This window comes from Brachyhypopomus gauderio, chromosome 11 (assembly GCF_052324685.1).
Source record: "Brachyhypopomus gauderio isolate BG-103 chromosome 11, BGAUD_0.2, whole genome shotgun sequence".
Classification (NCBI taxonomy): Eukaryota; Metazoa; Chordata; class Actinopteri; order Gymnotiformes; family Hypopomidae; genus Brachyhypopomus; species Brachyhypopomus gauderio.
In genome coordinates this window covers 10,307,807-10,324,138 of record NC_135221.1, presented here as the reverse complement: position 1 = coordinate 10,324,138, position 16,332 = coordinate 10,307,807, and the positions used below count along the sequence as shown (strand labels likewise).

At 43.2% G+C, this 16,332-nt stretch overlaps 1 protein-coding gene across 2 annotated transcripts; it reads right to left on the bottom strand.

Moving 5' to 3' along the window:
- Positions 1 to 331: 331 nt before the first annotated feature.
- On the bottom strand, positions 332 to 15,937 carry shtn3 (shootin 3). 2 transcript variants are annotated; one of them, XM_077021855.1, is made up of 18 exons: positions 15,795 to 15,937; positions 15,609 to 15,664; positions 14,679 to 14,739; positions 8,766 to 8,860; positions 8,357 to 8,519; positions 7,980 to 8,077; positions 7,622 to 7,703; positions 7,061 to 7,155; positions 6,604 to 6,750; positions 5,433 to 5,586; positions 5,053 to 5,212; positions 4,728 to 4,798; positions 4,517 to 4,620; positions 4,345 to 4,359; positions 3,726 to 3,791; positions 3,363 to 3,477; positions 2,503 to 2,863; positions 332 to 2,233 (listed from the first exon to the last, which is right to left on the bottom strand). In XM_077021855.1, the coding sequence occupies exons 1-18, from the start codon at positions 15,823 to 15,825 to the stop codon at positions 2,095 to 2,097; spliced, it is 2,013 nt and encodes a 670-aa protein (XP_076877970.1). In that variant the 5' UTR covers positions 15,826 to 15,937; the 3' UTR covers positions 332 to 2,094. The 2 variants fall into 2 exon arrangements, with proteins under 2 accessions (XP_076877970.1, XP_076877971.1); XM_077021856.1 differs by having other exon boundaries at positions 3,726 to 3,788.
- Between the last annotated feature and the right edge of the window lie 395 nt (positions 15,938 to 16,332).

Sequence of the window (16,332 nt, the reverse complement as noted above, 5' to 3'; positions counted from 1 at the left end):
TCTACTTGGTTGAACATATGCTGTTACTGAGGGGCACATACCTGCGCTCTTGTACTCTTCACACACACACACACACACACACACACACACACACACACACACACACACACACACACACACACCTCTACATACCTACATCTAAGTAATTTATTTCCTGTGCATTTTGCAAAAGTCCTAAGCACTTTTCAATCTCAATTATGCAGCCAAACTCAACAAGTTTGAGATTTTTTTCTTGGCTGCATGTATCTCTGCTTTCCGTGATCATATTGTTCGAGCTCTGTGGCCTTTTTTAACCACAAGCAAGAAAATCAAACAGAAAGTATTTGTTCAGCTTTATTCTGTCCAGTTTAAAAGGTACAGTACAGGAGAATAACATGATTTTAAATAAAAAGATGCACTCATTGTTTTATAACTTCAAACAGACAATACAAGATCACAATAGTCACATAATCTCCCTTGATTCCCTTAAACTACAAAGTAACCCTAGATGCATATAAAGGAAATACATGTTTTATTAAGTAAGGCCAAGAATCGTCCCAAAGGTGCTGCCTAATTAAGGGTCATACTTTAGAAATTCCATTTTCAATAAGCATAAGAGTAGAATCTAAATAAAACATAACAGCTGAATTTCCTCACATCCGATACAGTACCACATTGTAACAGCAATAAGTGTCTGCAGTGTACCAGCCCTGCACACCATTACAATGTGCCGATGATATTGCATTGTTTGGGGAGGCTGTACACACCTAGCTGCAGACAGCCTGTCACACCCAGCTCTACCTCAAAATCAAATGTGAAAAATAAGCAAACAGGCATACTATCCCCGAGCAGTGTACTTACTGCAGTGCAAGAAAACGTAGGAACACAGGTGGAAGACATTGGAGAAGGTATTTCACTCCTATAAGGTGTTCACATTTTTTATGATGACTGGGGGCTGTACAATACAGGAGGCTAGGAGGTGAGTTTGTCTGGTAGGAGGTAGACTGACCTTTCTCCTTCGTGGTTACTTTCACCAATCAGAGCACGTGCATGGCTTGTTTTTGCATCTTACGAGGACAGTCCACAATTGAACTCCAGAGCCTCAGATAATACAGCAAAGGTGCTTTGATGTGCAGTACTGTTCTACTGTTCTCAGACTGATTCAAAGGTTTCGCATTGTAAACATCGATCATTACTGTTTGGTTTTATTTGAGAAACAAAAGCACATAGAAAGGGGGGCATTGTTGGTCAGTGCAATGACTGTTCTAAGATATACTGAATATTAATATCAGGATTAATATAACTGGTGTGCCCTTTGATGATTATTCCAACCTTTTCTTACCATTTGATGCTAATTTATGTGATCTTGGACCAAATTCTGTTACCTAGTTCTTAATGCCTACAGGCAAGTTCTCAATGTCCTCTAGTCAATGTACAGTTAAATAGAGCTGAAGATCTGATGGCTCAGTATTGTTTTCTGTGTTATTTTTGTGTTACCATTTTTTTCTTTGACCATAAAACTTATATTATGGTAAATCTAATTTAAATCTTGTGCTATATGTATAGGCCATATTGCCCAGCCCTAAAGATACTACGTGTAAATGAATTAAAGATGTAGTTGTCATGTAAATGTCATGGTAAATCACTATTCTCCATTATGAAGGCTTCATAGGTATCTACTAAAATGGAACGAACCCTACTGCTGCAATGAGATGTCCTTATCCTAAACGCTCTGCTGATGGAATCAGAAAATGGTACATTTCAGAATGAGTGTTTCCTTTGGAAAGATATTGTTATCAACACATAGCAACTCATATTGCATATCAAATCTCAGTTTTCAAAGTTCAGTGAACTCATCCTGGCAAACTCCAGTTTCTTTATAACAGGATCAAATGATTATTCTGAAATACAAATTGGACAGGTTCCTTTTAAAATGCAGGATATTTCGAAAGGAAATGGCAATTACTAAACAGTGTGTTCCATCAGCACACACTGACTACCTAGAGCTGAAACTTCTTTCAAATTTTTGTTTTAGAATTGGGAATATAGAAATTGCAAAACCAAAGCAAGATTCTGTGCAAATTCTGCAGCCGTCCTGCTCGGTGCTGGATGGGGTTAACACTCAGCGTCCCTGCTGATGTTCAGTGTGCTGGGAGGGTCTGCTGCGGAGCCCAGAGCACCCTGCGGTTCCTCGCTCAGCGGCTGCGTCTGATTGAGCCGCTCGGTCTTCTCTTGATCTCCGTCTTTCTGCACCCTGGAACACAGCATGAGAGAGCTTCAGAGCTTCTGCACATACACTTTGTACAAAAATAGAACTGTGTTAACACGGGTGATAAGCAGACATGTGTGTGTGCACACTCCAGTCCTCATCAAAAACACTTTCCTATCGTATTTGCTAAATGTTCACATATATGCTGATTTAATCCTGAACTCAGAGAAAACCGCTCGACAGCAGTTGAGGTTACTAATAAAGAAATGTTCAACTTTAAACTCTAAACACAATGAGAATATAACTGGCTTTACCAGGAACTGGGGTTGTCATCAACTGGACCACAAGTCCCTTTCTCAGAGAGAGGCGTATGGAATGCAGTTGTCTGCCTGGGTTCGTTAGGCTCGGCGTCCTGGTCTGCACAGCTCTGGGTGGGAATGGCCTCTCTCCCCGAGTCAGAGCTGCTTCTGGAGCCGGTCTCGCTGCCTGAGAAGGAACCACCCCCTGGCCCGTCTGTCTCTCTGCCTGAGTCAGAACCACCCCCTGGCCCGTCTGTCTCTCTGCCTGAGTCAGAACCACCCCCTGGCCCGTCTGTCTCTTTGCCTGAGTCGGAACTGTGTCGACCGTTCAGACTGTCAGATGAAGAGACCTTGCTGATGTGACCACCCATCTCACCTGTAGAGTAGGACACAAACAGGCATGTAGTTTCACTGAAAGTCGCTTAAAAGCAAACCTGAAAATATAAAGGATAATAAGGTACTGATCAGGATGAAAAAAACACAAATGCATGTGTACACTTTTCACTGGCAATAGGTTAAGTTGCTGAAAAAATTGGACTATGGAGCTACCACGTTATCAAGAATTTAAGTAGTTGTTTGGGTGATTCTCCACAAGGGGGAGCTATGCAAGAGCAATGCTTTACATCAGTAATTCTTTGTCCTTGTTTTAGGGTTAATCAGTATTTTATAGTGTTTGGCAGCGACAACTAGGAGTTCAGAAGTCACATATGATAAACATTTGCATACATAAATAGCCTTCATCTCTCATTATCATAATCACCAACAGTAAATTTTCCTTTAATGGCTAAATTAGAATCTGAACATGAAAACACATAAATATGTGTACTCAAGGTTGCTTTCTGCTATTTTAAAAAGGCTTTTATCATTGGTCTGACCTGAAGCAGTGTCACACGCTTGCTTACGTCTCCTCCTTAGAATCACTTCCAGTTCACTGTCCTTTTTAAGAGGCGGCATTTCCTGGAATCCACGACTGGGACTCTTTTTCACCTCCTGAGAGGTAAAAGACATCACACCCTCATGCCTCTGGCTACCTCTTCACTTTCACAACAGAATACAGCATAATCTATTCTATCATGCAATTGATTATTCATTATTATTATTAAGAAATAGCAAGTGAATACTATAAATCTGGTATGTACTAAGCACCAATTATTGCCAAACCACACGTAGGGTAGCGTGCAAGTTCTGGTGAGTGCATATTGAATGAATGAAAAGGAGCCATTCATGCGATGAAGTACCAGAATGCCTTTCAGCTCCTCCATGGCACTCTCCTGCTGCCTGTCCTCAGTGGGCGGAGTCTGCTGCTGGACAGAAGGCCAGAACAGACAGGACTCAGATGCTCTGCCTTGTCAGGACGCTACACAAGGTTGCGATACTGTAAGCGCTGTCAAACTGTAAGAGCCTACACCACTGTCTATTCCATTTTTAAATTGCTATACTGTATACAGTATATGGTTTACCGTTATATGAATGATACACAGAAAGGGCTGGGGGTGTATCTGGCACTGAAACAGTGTACAGATGGCAGCAATTATGACCCTGACCATGGGTCCAAATTATTGATTTTAAATCCTACAGCAACCAGGGGCATGAGTGTTGTCATGGTGTCTTAATCAATGTTTTCAATACAGTCGATTTACTCTCATTATGAGATGTCCACTATAAACACTGCCTTATTAACTCCACCATTCCTCAGGGACAATGGCCAGATGAGCCTTTCTAGAAAGGGGCTTGTTCAGTAGTATATCCTCGTTAAAGAGGATATCAAGCCTATAATGCAACTTCAATGCAATACTTTTGATGCTCATGATCAGTAATGCCATGTTTGCTAGTCTCCTGATATATCTGTCAGCTTACCTTGGTCCCAAACCGCTTCATATGATCCAGTGATGTCAGCAGTTCATATAAGGTGCACAACATAAAGGGCACAACATAAATAATCACAGATTACACAGCACGCAGCACGGCAAGCGTTTAAAAACATCTCCATAAATTAAACAGAACACAACCCACGTGCCCACGGACTCACCTTTGTGTCTTGTCCTTTCACCGGCCTGAGAACCACCCCATGTTTGATTCTCTCCATCATTTCATTGACAGCCTTTACTTTGACGTCATCCACACCTTCGTTCACTGCGCAGAGAGGAACCAGCACACTGGTCAGATGACAGCACAGCAGGAGGCGAGCGGGAGCAACACGGGACACGTTTGGACTGTGTAGGGGTCAAAGGTGAAGTCACCTGGAGCCTGCTCCAGTTTTGGGGCGCCTTTTCCAGCCTTGGAAGATTTCCTCATGATTGCGATAAGGGAGCTAGTGTAGAATAAATCAGCATGATGAGAAGAACCAGAATTATGGATTCATGCCTACCATCAAACAACCGTGCAGCACATGCATATTTAATAATTAACAGCAGACTGCTGCAGAAGAACAAAAACTATGAAAGGTGACGGTACAAAACAATTTAACATATTGGCAGAGTAACTAAGAGCATTTGCTTTGGCCGACAGAATACAGGCAAACAGCAGGTGCACGGCATGGCTTTGGTGCAGGAAACGGGGCAGTACCTGAGGGGGTTGCAGCGAGATGGAGGGGGTGGGGGCGGAGGTGGGGGAGGTGGAGGGGGAGGGGGAGGGGGCTGAGGAGGAGGCGCCGGGGGCGGGGCAGTCCCTGCGGAGAGATCCGACGGTGAATCACTTTTCCTCTGAGACTCCTGCAGCTCTTCCACTGCAGGAAACGGGGAGACGTTACTACATTACAGCCTGCCCACCGCTCCAAGACACGGCTTGTCCCGCGTTTTATGGCAGGACATATTTTACTATGTCAAATGCTTATACTTTATACTTTATCACCTTCCAAATGGAGCTGATGCGGAATACATAATAAAAGATAATGTGTGTGTGTGTGTATGTGGGGGGGGGATTCGTCCGGCAGGATGTGAGCTCACCTCTGCTCTCCAAAGCGCTGCACTTTTTCACCTCCTCGTGCAGCCGCTCCTCCGTGTCCTTCTTCTCCTCCTCCAGGAGCTCCAGCTGTTGCTGCAGCTGAGCCAGCTGCTTCTGAGAGGCGCACTGCTCCAGCTCCGCCTCCAGGGCCTTCACCTGCAGGGGCGAGAGAGGGAGGAGAAAAACCAGTGAAGAACGGTGAAGAACCAGCAGCACTCCCCTCGTTTAGACCCATGCAGCCTGTTTTAGAACTCCAACAGCACCCCTCTAGAACAAAACGCTGTCCGTTTACCACAGCCCACCAAAATCAGAATTTAAATCCAACTAGTTCAGACCAGACAGATACAAGTGTCTAATTTCACATTCAAAACATCCCCCATTTTGCAGCCTACGCTGCAAATTACTCCTTGCAGTTTGTCCCTTATCAACAATGTATTGACCTAACAGTGCCCAAAATTTACATTGAGGCCAATGGCATCAGCAGATCTGGCCTCTGATTGATGACCCACCCACCTTACCTCGCCTGAACTCAACGCACAATGAATCACTTCCCTTAGTTGGTCTGCAACCTCCTCGTTACTGTCAGCATTTTGGCACTGCATGATCTGGGACCAGCTGAGTCATTGCTCATCCAGACCTGGCCTAGCTTAGAAGTGAGCATGTCCATTAGTTGCATTCTCAGAACTGCCACGCCCTGCTGGGTTTCCCCTCCGACGTGCTGGAACTGTAGTTACTGCAGTACAGTTGTGGAGGCACAGCCACCTTCCAAATCACAACCTGTCACATGCTGTAGCTCCAGAGGGAGGCAAGCAGTCACGTGAGCCTGCAATCACGTGAGCCTGTAGTCACGTGAGCCTGCAGTCACGTGAGCCTGCAATCACGTGAGCCTGTAGTCACGTGAGCCTGCAATCACGTGAGCCAGCAAACCCACTTCAGCTCATGCCAGTATTCATCCATGCTTCAATGACACACCAGCTCTGACAGGTTCACGTCTGCAGCGCTCGGTTCTTAATTCATATCTGCATTTGTTCATAGCTTTCTTGAAGCTTTGCCTTAAAACCAGCATCAGGTCTCCAGGCATTTACATCAGTCTATTATTAACAGGAATAACTGCGTGCATGGTTCACACGCCTCTTTCCCCTTGGTACTGGTGGAGATGCCGTGATGTCAAACCTTCTCTTGGTGCTGGAGTCGTTCCAGTTCCAGCGTTTTGGTCATGTTAGCCACATCCTCCAGAGCTTTGAGCAGCTGCACACTGGGCTCCACCTGCTGCAGGAGAATCATGCTCCGCCTGTTGGCTTCCTTCTGCTTCACCAGCATCTACCGGGACACAAGGAGACCATCGCTCACTCTCTTTCAATATTGGAAAGACTAAAAATGTCATTGGTATCATTCATTGCATATTTAAATATGTTCCTGTGAACAGGTCTGGCATCATCAAATTCTGATAGCCGATGCTTGAAATGCTTTACCATGTTTGCTTAAAATAATGGCATGCAGATTTCATTCAGGAAAACACAGAACATGCTGACAAACCCGTGAATTATTAGGAAGATTGTTGACTAAAGTCTGTGTTAACCATAAGTGATAACAGTGATGTATGCTGTGTGTGTTTGTTTTGACTAAACACCTCGTGTGCATATGTCTCTGCTTTCTGCCTCAGGTTGTGTTCCAGGTCCAGTTGTTCCTTCAGACCATCATATTCGTGAGCAGCCATCATGGACACTGAGAAGAAACACAAGTTCTTACTGAGACCCTCAGACGTCCAGAGTTGACGGCCCAACACGTTGTTCTTATAGGCAGAACACCTGACATGCTACAGTTGCACTATGCGGCACGCCTGCTGGGTGTAAGATAGAGGTCATCGTTAAGCACATCTCCCTAGAGGAGGCTAAAGGGATTTCCTGCACCGTTTCCCCATTTGTTAATTTGATCGGGCTGTTTTAATAGGGGCGGGAGTGCACGGGTTAAGGAATGACTTGGCCAGACGCCAGACGCACAGCGGCAGGACCGGGGATGATGTCATACACACAGTGGCATGGATGTGGCTCCACAAAAGACACGAGCAGACCACATATCTGCCAGCAGTTCATCAAAACTTCATGAGAACATGTCTGAGGGCAACCAGCTGCCATTCAGAAGTATCTCATGACGGAGAGGTGAGGGGGTGGGGTGTCATGGCAACACTCACCTCTGTTGAATCTCTTGATGGTCTTGCTTTGCTGCTCAATCGTTTTATGAAGCTCCTTCATCTCCGCTTGCTCTTTTTCCATCTAGAAAACGAGAAATTAAAGGATGTATAAAAACATTATATCTGCATTGTTTAAAATTTTAATCGCATTTGGAAATGTAAAGGAGCACAGTAGAACAGTCCACTATGCTCAATATCGACACAGTTGCTCACAGGTTACTGTGAGGTTTCATTAACTAATTTGTCATGAAACATGTTCGTACGTGTAGTGCATAGCCACATCCCCATCTACAGCTCTGCTAAACCACAGCAGGTTCCCTCTCCTGCACTGAAAAGAATAAATCCGTACTCCACTTACAAGTGCTGTCAGATCCTCCATCCGTCTCTGCTGCTCCTGCAGCTGACAGGCAAGCTGCTTCTTCTCCTCCAGCAAAGTGTTCACCGTTTCCTGAAGATCTACAGGAAAGGGGGGAAAAAAATGCTTTAAAGGTCATGCAGAGGTAGGCAGTGGTTATATATTCCCCAGTACCATACAGATCTCTCAATACTAGCATACAGACACAAAATAATATTGTTTCATTATATGAAGTGTACCTGAATGTAGAGATCATGAATTCTACTTGTGTGACTTATATGAACATTGGAAATACCTTCTGTATGGCTAAATGCTAACCCTCATATGACTACCCTCTTACATTGCTTAACATTAAAGCCGTATCTGGCAATGAGGTGTACCTTTGACCTGCCGTTGGTACTGGGCGTAAGGGTCTGGGCTGTGGTCCTGAGGCTCGGCCTCCTCCTCCAGGGAGATGCAGTCAGAGATGCTGGGTAAGAGCTCGTCCAGGCACGGCCGAGACGACAGGCTCAGGTACTTGAGCTTCCTGTTCTCACAGTTCAGCTGGGGATGTGCACAATGACATGAACTGCCCAACTCTGAATACCAACGCCTGCCACGTAGCAGTTACTTTAAGTACAATCTGAACACACACGCGCTGTGATATTTGTGTTACTGAACTGAAGTACGTTTTTGATGTTTGCACAGTCTATTAGATTTGCACAGATTACATCAGAAATCTAAGAACACAGAAAGCGCTCAGTAAACATGCTTTTGGGCTCAGGATGGAGCAAAACGCAGTTACATTACCTTAGTAGCCAGGGCTTCTGCGTTCTCCCGACATGACTTCTCAATCTCCAGCTGTGTCTGCAACACGCTCACCTCCTCAATCACCATTTGGGAAACTAGATGAAATTAAAGGTTTACCAGTGGTTTCTTTTGAAATAATGTTAGATACTGTATTACACAGTTCCATTCCATCTTTTTGTGAAAATATTTCTAAATATATGTATTATCAAAAATCTATTTCTAATTTATCATACATGAAAAGAAAGACAAAGAGGATGTACTTATAGTATCAAAACATGTACATGAAAGAAAACATTTCTAGAAATATCAAAATCTGATAAAAGTGTCAGACTGAGTTTTCATTTTAATCAGCATGTAAGCAGAAACCACCCAGCTGCTTATCTATTACATGTTCACAATGGAGGCTCTTTCAACAATTTTGACAGCACTAATACTGTTGCTGTCACGGAACTCCTCTACAGTAACACTACCCTCCACGGAGGCCTTTTAAAGGGGGGTCAGGTGTCATAGCGAGGTCGTGCACAAGTGCCCGTTCAGGGAGGCTCTACTCCTGCTTTGTCTTCCATACTGCTGATCATCCATACATTTGACTTTCAATCACTGTGTGTTGAGAAATGCATTGAGCAACTATAAACTCCATCACGTTTATGGGCATGTCTGTGATGATATTGATGCTTTGATCAATTATAGATTTGTGACTCCACTTTCCAGTGGAATGGATGAAGATGAAAAAAACACTGTTGTCCATATCTTGACAACAGCAGCTGGTGACTAAAACATGAAAGATGCTCTTAGCATGCAGTCAGAATGAACACATCATCCAGTGGTACGGATGACCAACAACTGAACACATTTCCTCCTTTCATCTCTCTGACATGTCTCCTCTGAAACAGTACGTCTCTGTGGCTACAAGGCCCAACTTTTGACCCTTGTAGAAACAGTGAAATGTCTGAGTCTAGCCCAAATCACTCTTAGAGAAGTTTCCTCACCCAAACTGTACAATCACTCTGTGAACTCTGTATATTCTGTAAGATTCCATTTTAATGAATGCCAAAGACTTTCAGTCCCCTGCTGTTTAACCCCAGAAGATGAAGAGAGTGTAGGATGGACTGCCGTTTCCCCGTGAAGTGTGCGCTTGTGAGTGTGGCTCTGTTCCTCGTGTTCCTCTGAGAGTCTGGTAGCAGGAGCTGAATGGAAGTTAAACTCAAGTTCATCCTAGTGCTCCATTTAACACTATTCCCTGTTAAGAGACAGACTTGGTTGAGAAGTCACAAAATAACCTCTGTGTTACTTTGGTGTCACAGAACCTCGTGTATTATGAGTGCCGACCCTAAAATGCAGCAAAACAATGTACAATCTACAAGAGGCGAATCCTCCCCCAACCATGGATCTACTCTACAAGCAGAACCTCCAGAGGGAGGTTCACTGAGGAACAAATGGACAGATTATTACCTTCTTCTGTATTACCATACCAACTGACCTGCTGGTGTGGCATCATTCCAACAGTGAGACTGCTATGCTATGTACATATCCATTTGGTGGCTACCTGGGATACCATACAATCGAGCAGTTGCAGGACCACAACATCTACTAGTGGACCTTTTCCTGCAAGCCACTGCCTACTCCCCTCATACCACCTCCCATCTTTGAAGTGCCCTTCGAGCGGATTGGCATGGTTAACATTGATGAACTGCCATGTACAGAATGGGGCCATCCTAGCCACTGTAGATTACACAACCTGCTACCCTGAAGCAATTGCTCTCCGGAAAGCCACATCTAAAAACAGCCCATGGTCCTGTTTCTGTTGGTCTTGGGCTGGCGTACCCAAGCAGAGTCTCACAGACCACGGGACGTATTTTTTGCCTCATCTGATGGCAGACATATGTAGGTAACTACAGATAAAATAGATCCTCCACCTCAGTCTGCCACCCCAGACAGACAGGATGGTGAAGCATTTCATTCGATCCTTGAAATGCATACCGTGGATGGGAGTGACTGAATAGCCACACATTTGGGATACACATTTGGGATTTTCTGCTGCCTTATGTGCTATTTGCAGTGCAGGAAGTACTTCAGGCCTCCAGCAATGACAGCCCTGGGACCTGCTGAATATAGCCAAGGAGGGCTTGGAAACACAACAAATGCAGCAGCACATAAAAAGAATCACAGCCCCATAGTACAGCAAAATTTACAGGAGGCCCAGTGAACACAGGAATGAATATACATCTGGGAAGTCCAGCCAAACGATTTCCAGCCAGGGGACAGAGATCTGATTCTCACTCCCAATGCCACCTGCAAGTTCCAAGGCCCATTCCTCATAGAAAAGAAGCCAAGAACTGTCACAGGTCACCTATTGTGCCGGACCGGAAAAGACAGTGCAAGTCTATCACATCAACTTGCTTAAGAGGGGGGTTGAGCCCCTCCCGGTCATCTCCATCCTAACCCTGGTGAAAGACCCTCCAACAATTCATCTACTGGTACGATTGGACCATGAACTGTCTAGTAATCAGCATCAGGAATTGCTGTGAGTCAAAGAACCAGTTTCTGGATGTCTATATATCTGACTCTGACTAAACCAACCTCGTTCACCACCACGTGGTGGTGGTTGTCAGGCAGCGGCCCTGTTATGTTCATGAGGCCCAGGAGCAGGCGATGGAGGAGGAGGTGGAAACGATGTGACAGACAAGGTCCAGTGAAATGCCACCATGGACACCACTCTGGAGGAGCTGAAAAACAAAACCTTAACTCCAGACTTGTGGTGGCACACTCAGACATCCACTGGCCTTCTGTCCTCCAGACTGATGCATCAGACATGGTCCTGGCACCCACAAGGAGGCAGACACACTTAGCATCTGGGCAATGAGAGGCAACCTTTTTTTAGTTATCATTAGGCATCAATATGCAGTGGTGAAGCAGGAAGCACTCGTCATCAAATTGGTGGTGGAGGATCTTTGCTGCTACCTCACTAGATGCCCCCCCATCACTGACCATGCTACTCTCCACTGGAGGACATGGGCCAAAGTCACTAACCCCCATATCGTGATATAAGACCCTCAATCTACAGGATGTTCACCTGGGTTCAGTACAGAGTTGGCTCCAAACACCAGAAGTATCTCTAGACTGCACTCTATTGAGACAGGTATCTTTTGCACTCTTGGTTCGGTTCAAAAGGGGGAGGATGTGATGCAGAGCCTCATGGAGTATGATTGCCAATCCCAAAATGACACTCCAACACAAAGCAGGACCTAAACAAATGTGCGTGTGCTGGGGGTGGGACCAGTACTAATCATGTTATTAAGCACAGGCCACCAGCGATGGAAGATGAAAGGCATAAAAGTGGCCCATGGTCAACACTGGGTAGGCAGTACCCAATACATCCAATACAGGCAATACCTTTTTATCATCCTACCACACTTACTTGAAGAAGGTAATCATTCCACCGAGTGCTGTTGAAGAACACAGGACATTCTCTTTTTCCTCTGCATTTTTCCTCAGTGTGTCTCTGTCTAATGCTCACAGAAGAGTTCCTGTTAACTTTGGTCATCCACTTTCACCACTTTGTTTTCCTCATTGTCTATCTTGCATTGTGTAAGCAGACGTGTTTTTGGGGGGCTTTATTCATGCCAGTGTGTTTCTTAAATCATCATTTTGAATGCATGTAAATACTGTGACTGAAGTATAATGCTCAAGGTGTCTATGATGAGTTTAATTAAAGACAAGGAGCCTACTCACCATTTAAACAACCATGATAATGGTTCGTTCATAAATGTATGTAAAATGAGAGTCCAGCCAGACCCAGCTGGACTGTGGTTTTGTACACTGAAATGGGTGGGACTCCAGCTCTAACAAAGTACCCCCCCCCCAGACATGGACCCTGATCATTTAGCTTCCTAATGACTGTCTGGGTGAGCTAAGCTCCAGGCCTGGCACTTATGGGAAGATTCTAGGTCAGCAGTTGCTTTATCCTGCCTGAGAAAAGATGCAGCAAACCGAGACTAAAAGAGGAGATTTTATCCTTGCAGTACTCTTCCAGGCTGGGTTCAAATACATTACTTCAAAGAGACACCTGACAGTGTCTTTCTGTGTCCTATAAATGTGGAACGCTGGTATTAGTTGAAAGTAGCATGCTTTTTCATTGTAGTAGTTAGGCGTGCTGATAAACCTTACTGGATATCACTGTGCAATTTTGTTTGCAACTGCAGCCTTAACTTCCCGTCTTTCGATTTTTCATCTTTTAAAGCCATCTCCACTTTTAAGTTAAACAGGCCTTTACCTCAAACACTTATTCCTTATATTTTTATTTGCATTAAAAAATAATAAATATCAGTATTTTACTGTGCAAGTGTAACTATGACTAAGAATTACAGGAAGCATCTGTTTAGCCAGACACAGGTCCAGTGCTTCCCAGATACTCAGCAGTAATTTAGTCATGGTAGCCAATCAACAAATAGCACTCCCACCAATCATGTGCAAGCAGTACAGTACCATTGTCCTTTATGTCAGCTGCTAGGCCAAACTGCTCTGACATTTGCAGAGTCATGTTAAGAACTGATGAGAGCTATGCAAAGTGTTAATTGCACTTTGTGGCTTAATGAAATGACCTTCTGCACACAATTTTACATGTATAATGGATATAACATGTATATCTGTGTAAAGAAGATCAACAAAAATGTTCCCTAAAATCTAATTTCTGTAAATATATAAACAGGTCAATGTGACATGACCAGAATTCATTCTCAACATCATTTATATGTGTTAATTTGGTAATGCAGATATAAAATACTGAGAATGACAATAAAGACACAAACATTCATTAATTTTTGAAGAGTCAATCATTAATAATTGGTCGATTAAATAATTCAAAGAAATACATTACACAGATGAGTCTGCTAACCCTCTCTTGCTGGATGATGATATTTCCAGGAGGGTCTAGATTAATTTACAAAGATTATAGGGCACCATTCGACTATATGAAATCTATTAATCCATACAACACATCCTGAACGTCCTATATGTTAACAAGAAACAACATAAAGAAGTTCCAAATCAGATTATATTCTTAAACTGATCTATCAGTCCAGTTTCCCCTTTACCACAGCACTGGTAGTTCAGCTCAAGAGACTTCCAAACCGTAACAGGCTCATGTTGAAGCATAAAATAGGAATGAGAAATTGGAATAGGAATGGCCTAATTTAGCTCAAATGTACTCTATTTTAGTTACAAATATCAGAGCCAGACAAAGCCAAGTTACCTTAAATCTTTCTTAACACATCTAAACCCTTAAACGAAATTTAAATAGGTTTCCACATACAAACAGGAGTACCAACTCATGCCACATTTAATTCCATTATGTTATCACAAAGCAGCTCTACACCTCAAAAACAGAAAATAGGATACATGTAGGTTAGTAAAAACAAATACTACATCGAATGTAAAAATCATAACTTTCTCACCCAAAACTAATCCAAAAGAGAGTTCTTACAGTGCAATGTGAGTGTGAGTGTAGTTCCTTACAAGGTGCTAAGTAGGAATAAGAAGCATCACCAAACAAAACCCCATCTATAGGATTGGCTCCAAGTAGCCATAGCAACTGGGATGCCACTTTACACCTGGGAATAATATAGTCACTCATTGAGAGGGCTTGGAGGCAGGGTCATAATGACACGGGCTCAGGAGGCATTATGAAACAGGAAGGAAAATGTATCAGAAGATAGGAACATACATGTGACGGAATTTATAGCCAATGCCATGGTAAAAGCAATAAAAATAGACAACAATTCTGTTCCTACAACATTGGAGTGTCTAGAATTTAGAATTTAGCCATACCTAACATTGAAAACGGAGCCAATTTTGAAACTCATCTGCCTTTTACCTACAGCATACCACTGATGTCCAACAGAAGGCTGAACTTACCTCTCCTGATGTGCTTGAGTTGTCTTTCTGCCTCATCTCTCTGTTCAGTAAGCCTCATGCACTGAGGAATTTTAAAAAGTTGCTGACATCACACAATATATGCCGCATTTGAGTATACATACTAAGCAGTCAGACTGAGTAACAACTGTAAAACAAATATATATCAACAAGATTGTATCTTTAAGAAAAGCTGAAAATGTATTGTTCTGTCAGGGAATGACACACAGTTTGTACCGGTAACAGAGGAAAATGAGGGATAACCCAGCATGGGCAATTTCAAGAAGCTGGGAATAAAGGAGCACTTTCTGTCTGACAACACGAATAACAATGTTGTTTGTTTGTTTTTTTACATAACAATAGATAATTTTTAAACAATTGTCAAATGAATCTCATTGAACCTTATTTAAATTCAGTCAAAAAACGGGCTGTAGTACTATTTCACATTAGATAATACCACTGCATTAGATAGTAATCCTGTGACAAGTTTCAGACGAAAGTGATGGGGGTGGTGCATATGATTTAGACAAGTAACCCGGCCCACCTCTGCTTCTCCGATCGAGCTGACAAGCTTTGCTTTAAGCCTAGAGTGCTTGTAAAAAATAAAAATAAAAACATTTGAAGGTATTGATGGTGCGAGTGAACTTTTTTTTTTTTATCTGGGTGAATGTCTGGAGCAGTACTGCGAAATGCAGTAGTAATGCAGTAGTAATCTGTGCATTAAATCAAATAATGCCCCAGTGTGTTCATTCAAGGAGGTGGCTGCATTAGGAACCGTGTGCCGAATAAATCAAAATGCCGGTTAGCTTACTCAGCCAGGGCCTAGATGCTTAAAAGAAAGTCAGTATTGTGCTGGAGATCTTAATGTCTAAAGAGCGTAACTCTAAACGGGGTTTGGGCGCGGTGCTGGTGTATTCTTCCAGCATCTCTTACCTCCGTTTTCACTTTCTGAGCCTCTCCCTCCTCGTCTCCGCCGGTCTCCATCGCCACTGAAAAGACGAACAATGTAGACAAATGCACATTAACACTTCATCTATTACGACTGCAGAACATTTTTTTTCTTTCAATAACTTAACCATGTTCAGTACAATAATTTTGAATGTGTGCTAATAATATTACCATTGCCGGCAGACAACCGGCTTGCATCCATAGCCCTTTGGCAGACAGCGTACCACCCGGGAGAATGAGAGACCCCCTCCTCGCTGTCTAGAGCGCATGCGCACACATCCCCAAGTCCAGCACGTTACGGGCTGCGGCTCCACGCTGGAGAATGAAACGGTAATGCGAAGCCTACCGGATACAATACGAATACTTTAATCAATGGGGTATAAAATGATCTTATGTGTAAGTAAAACTACATTTGAAGTAGTCTATGTATTCAATGTATATATTTATTTATATAAATAACCCATTTATTTCAATAGCTATTCACACAATAATAGGAAACAATTTTAAGACAAGACATTCGCGTATGGTTTGGTACGGAATACTGATGGCATAACTTATTCAGATTTAGGCTATCAAAAAGCCGATAATGTTTTTTCATAAAGACATATTCAAATAACAGTGACTCTCAATGCAGAGAGCAGAATCACAAATCCTCATTTATTATCTAAACATGCTTGAACGATTACACATATCTTTTAATCTGCTTATT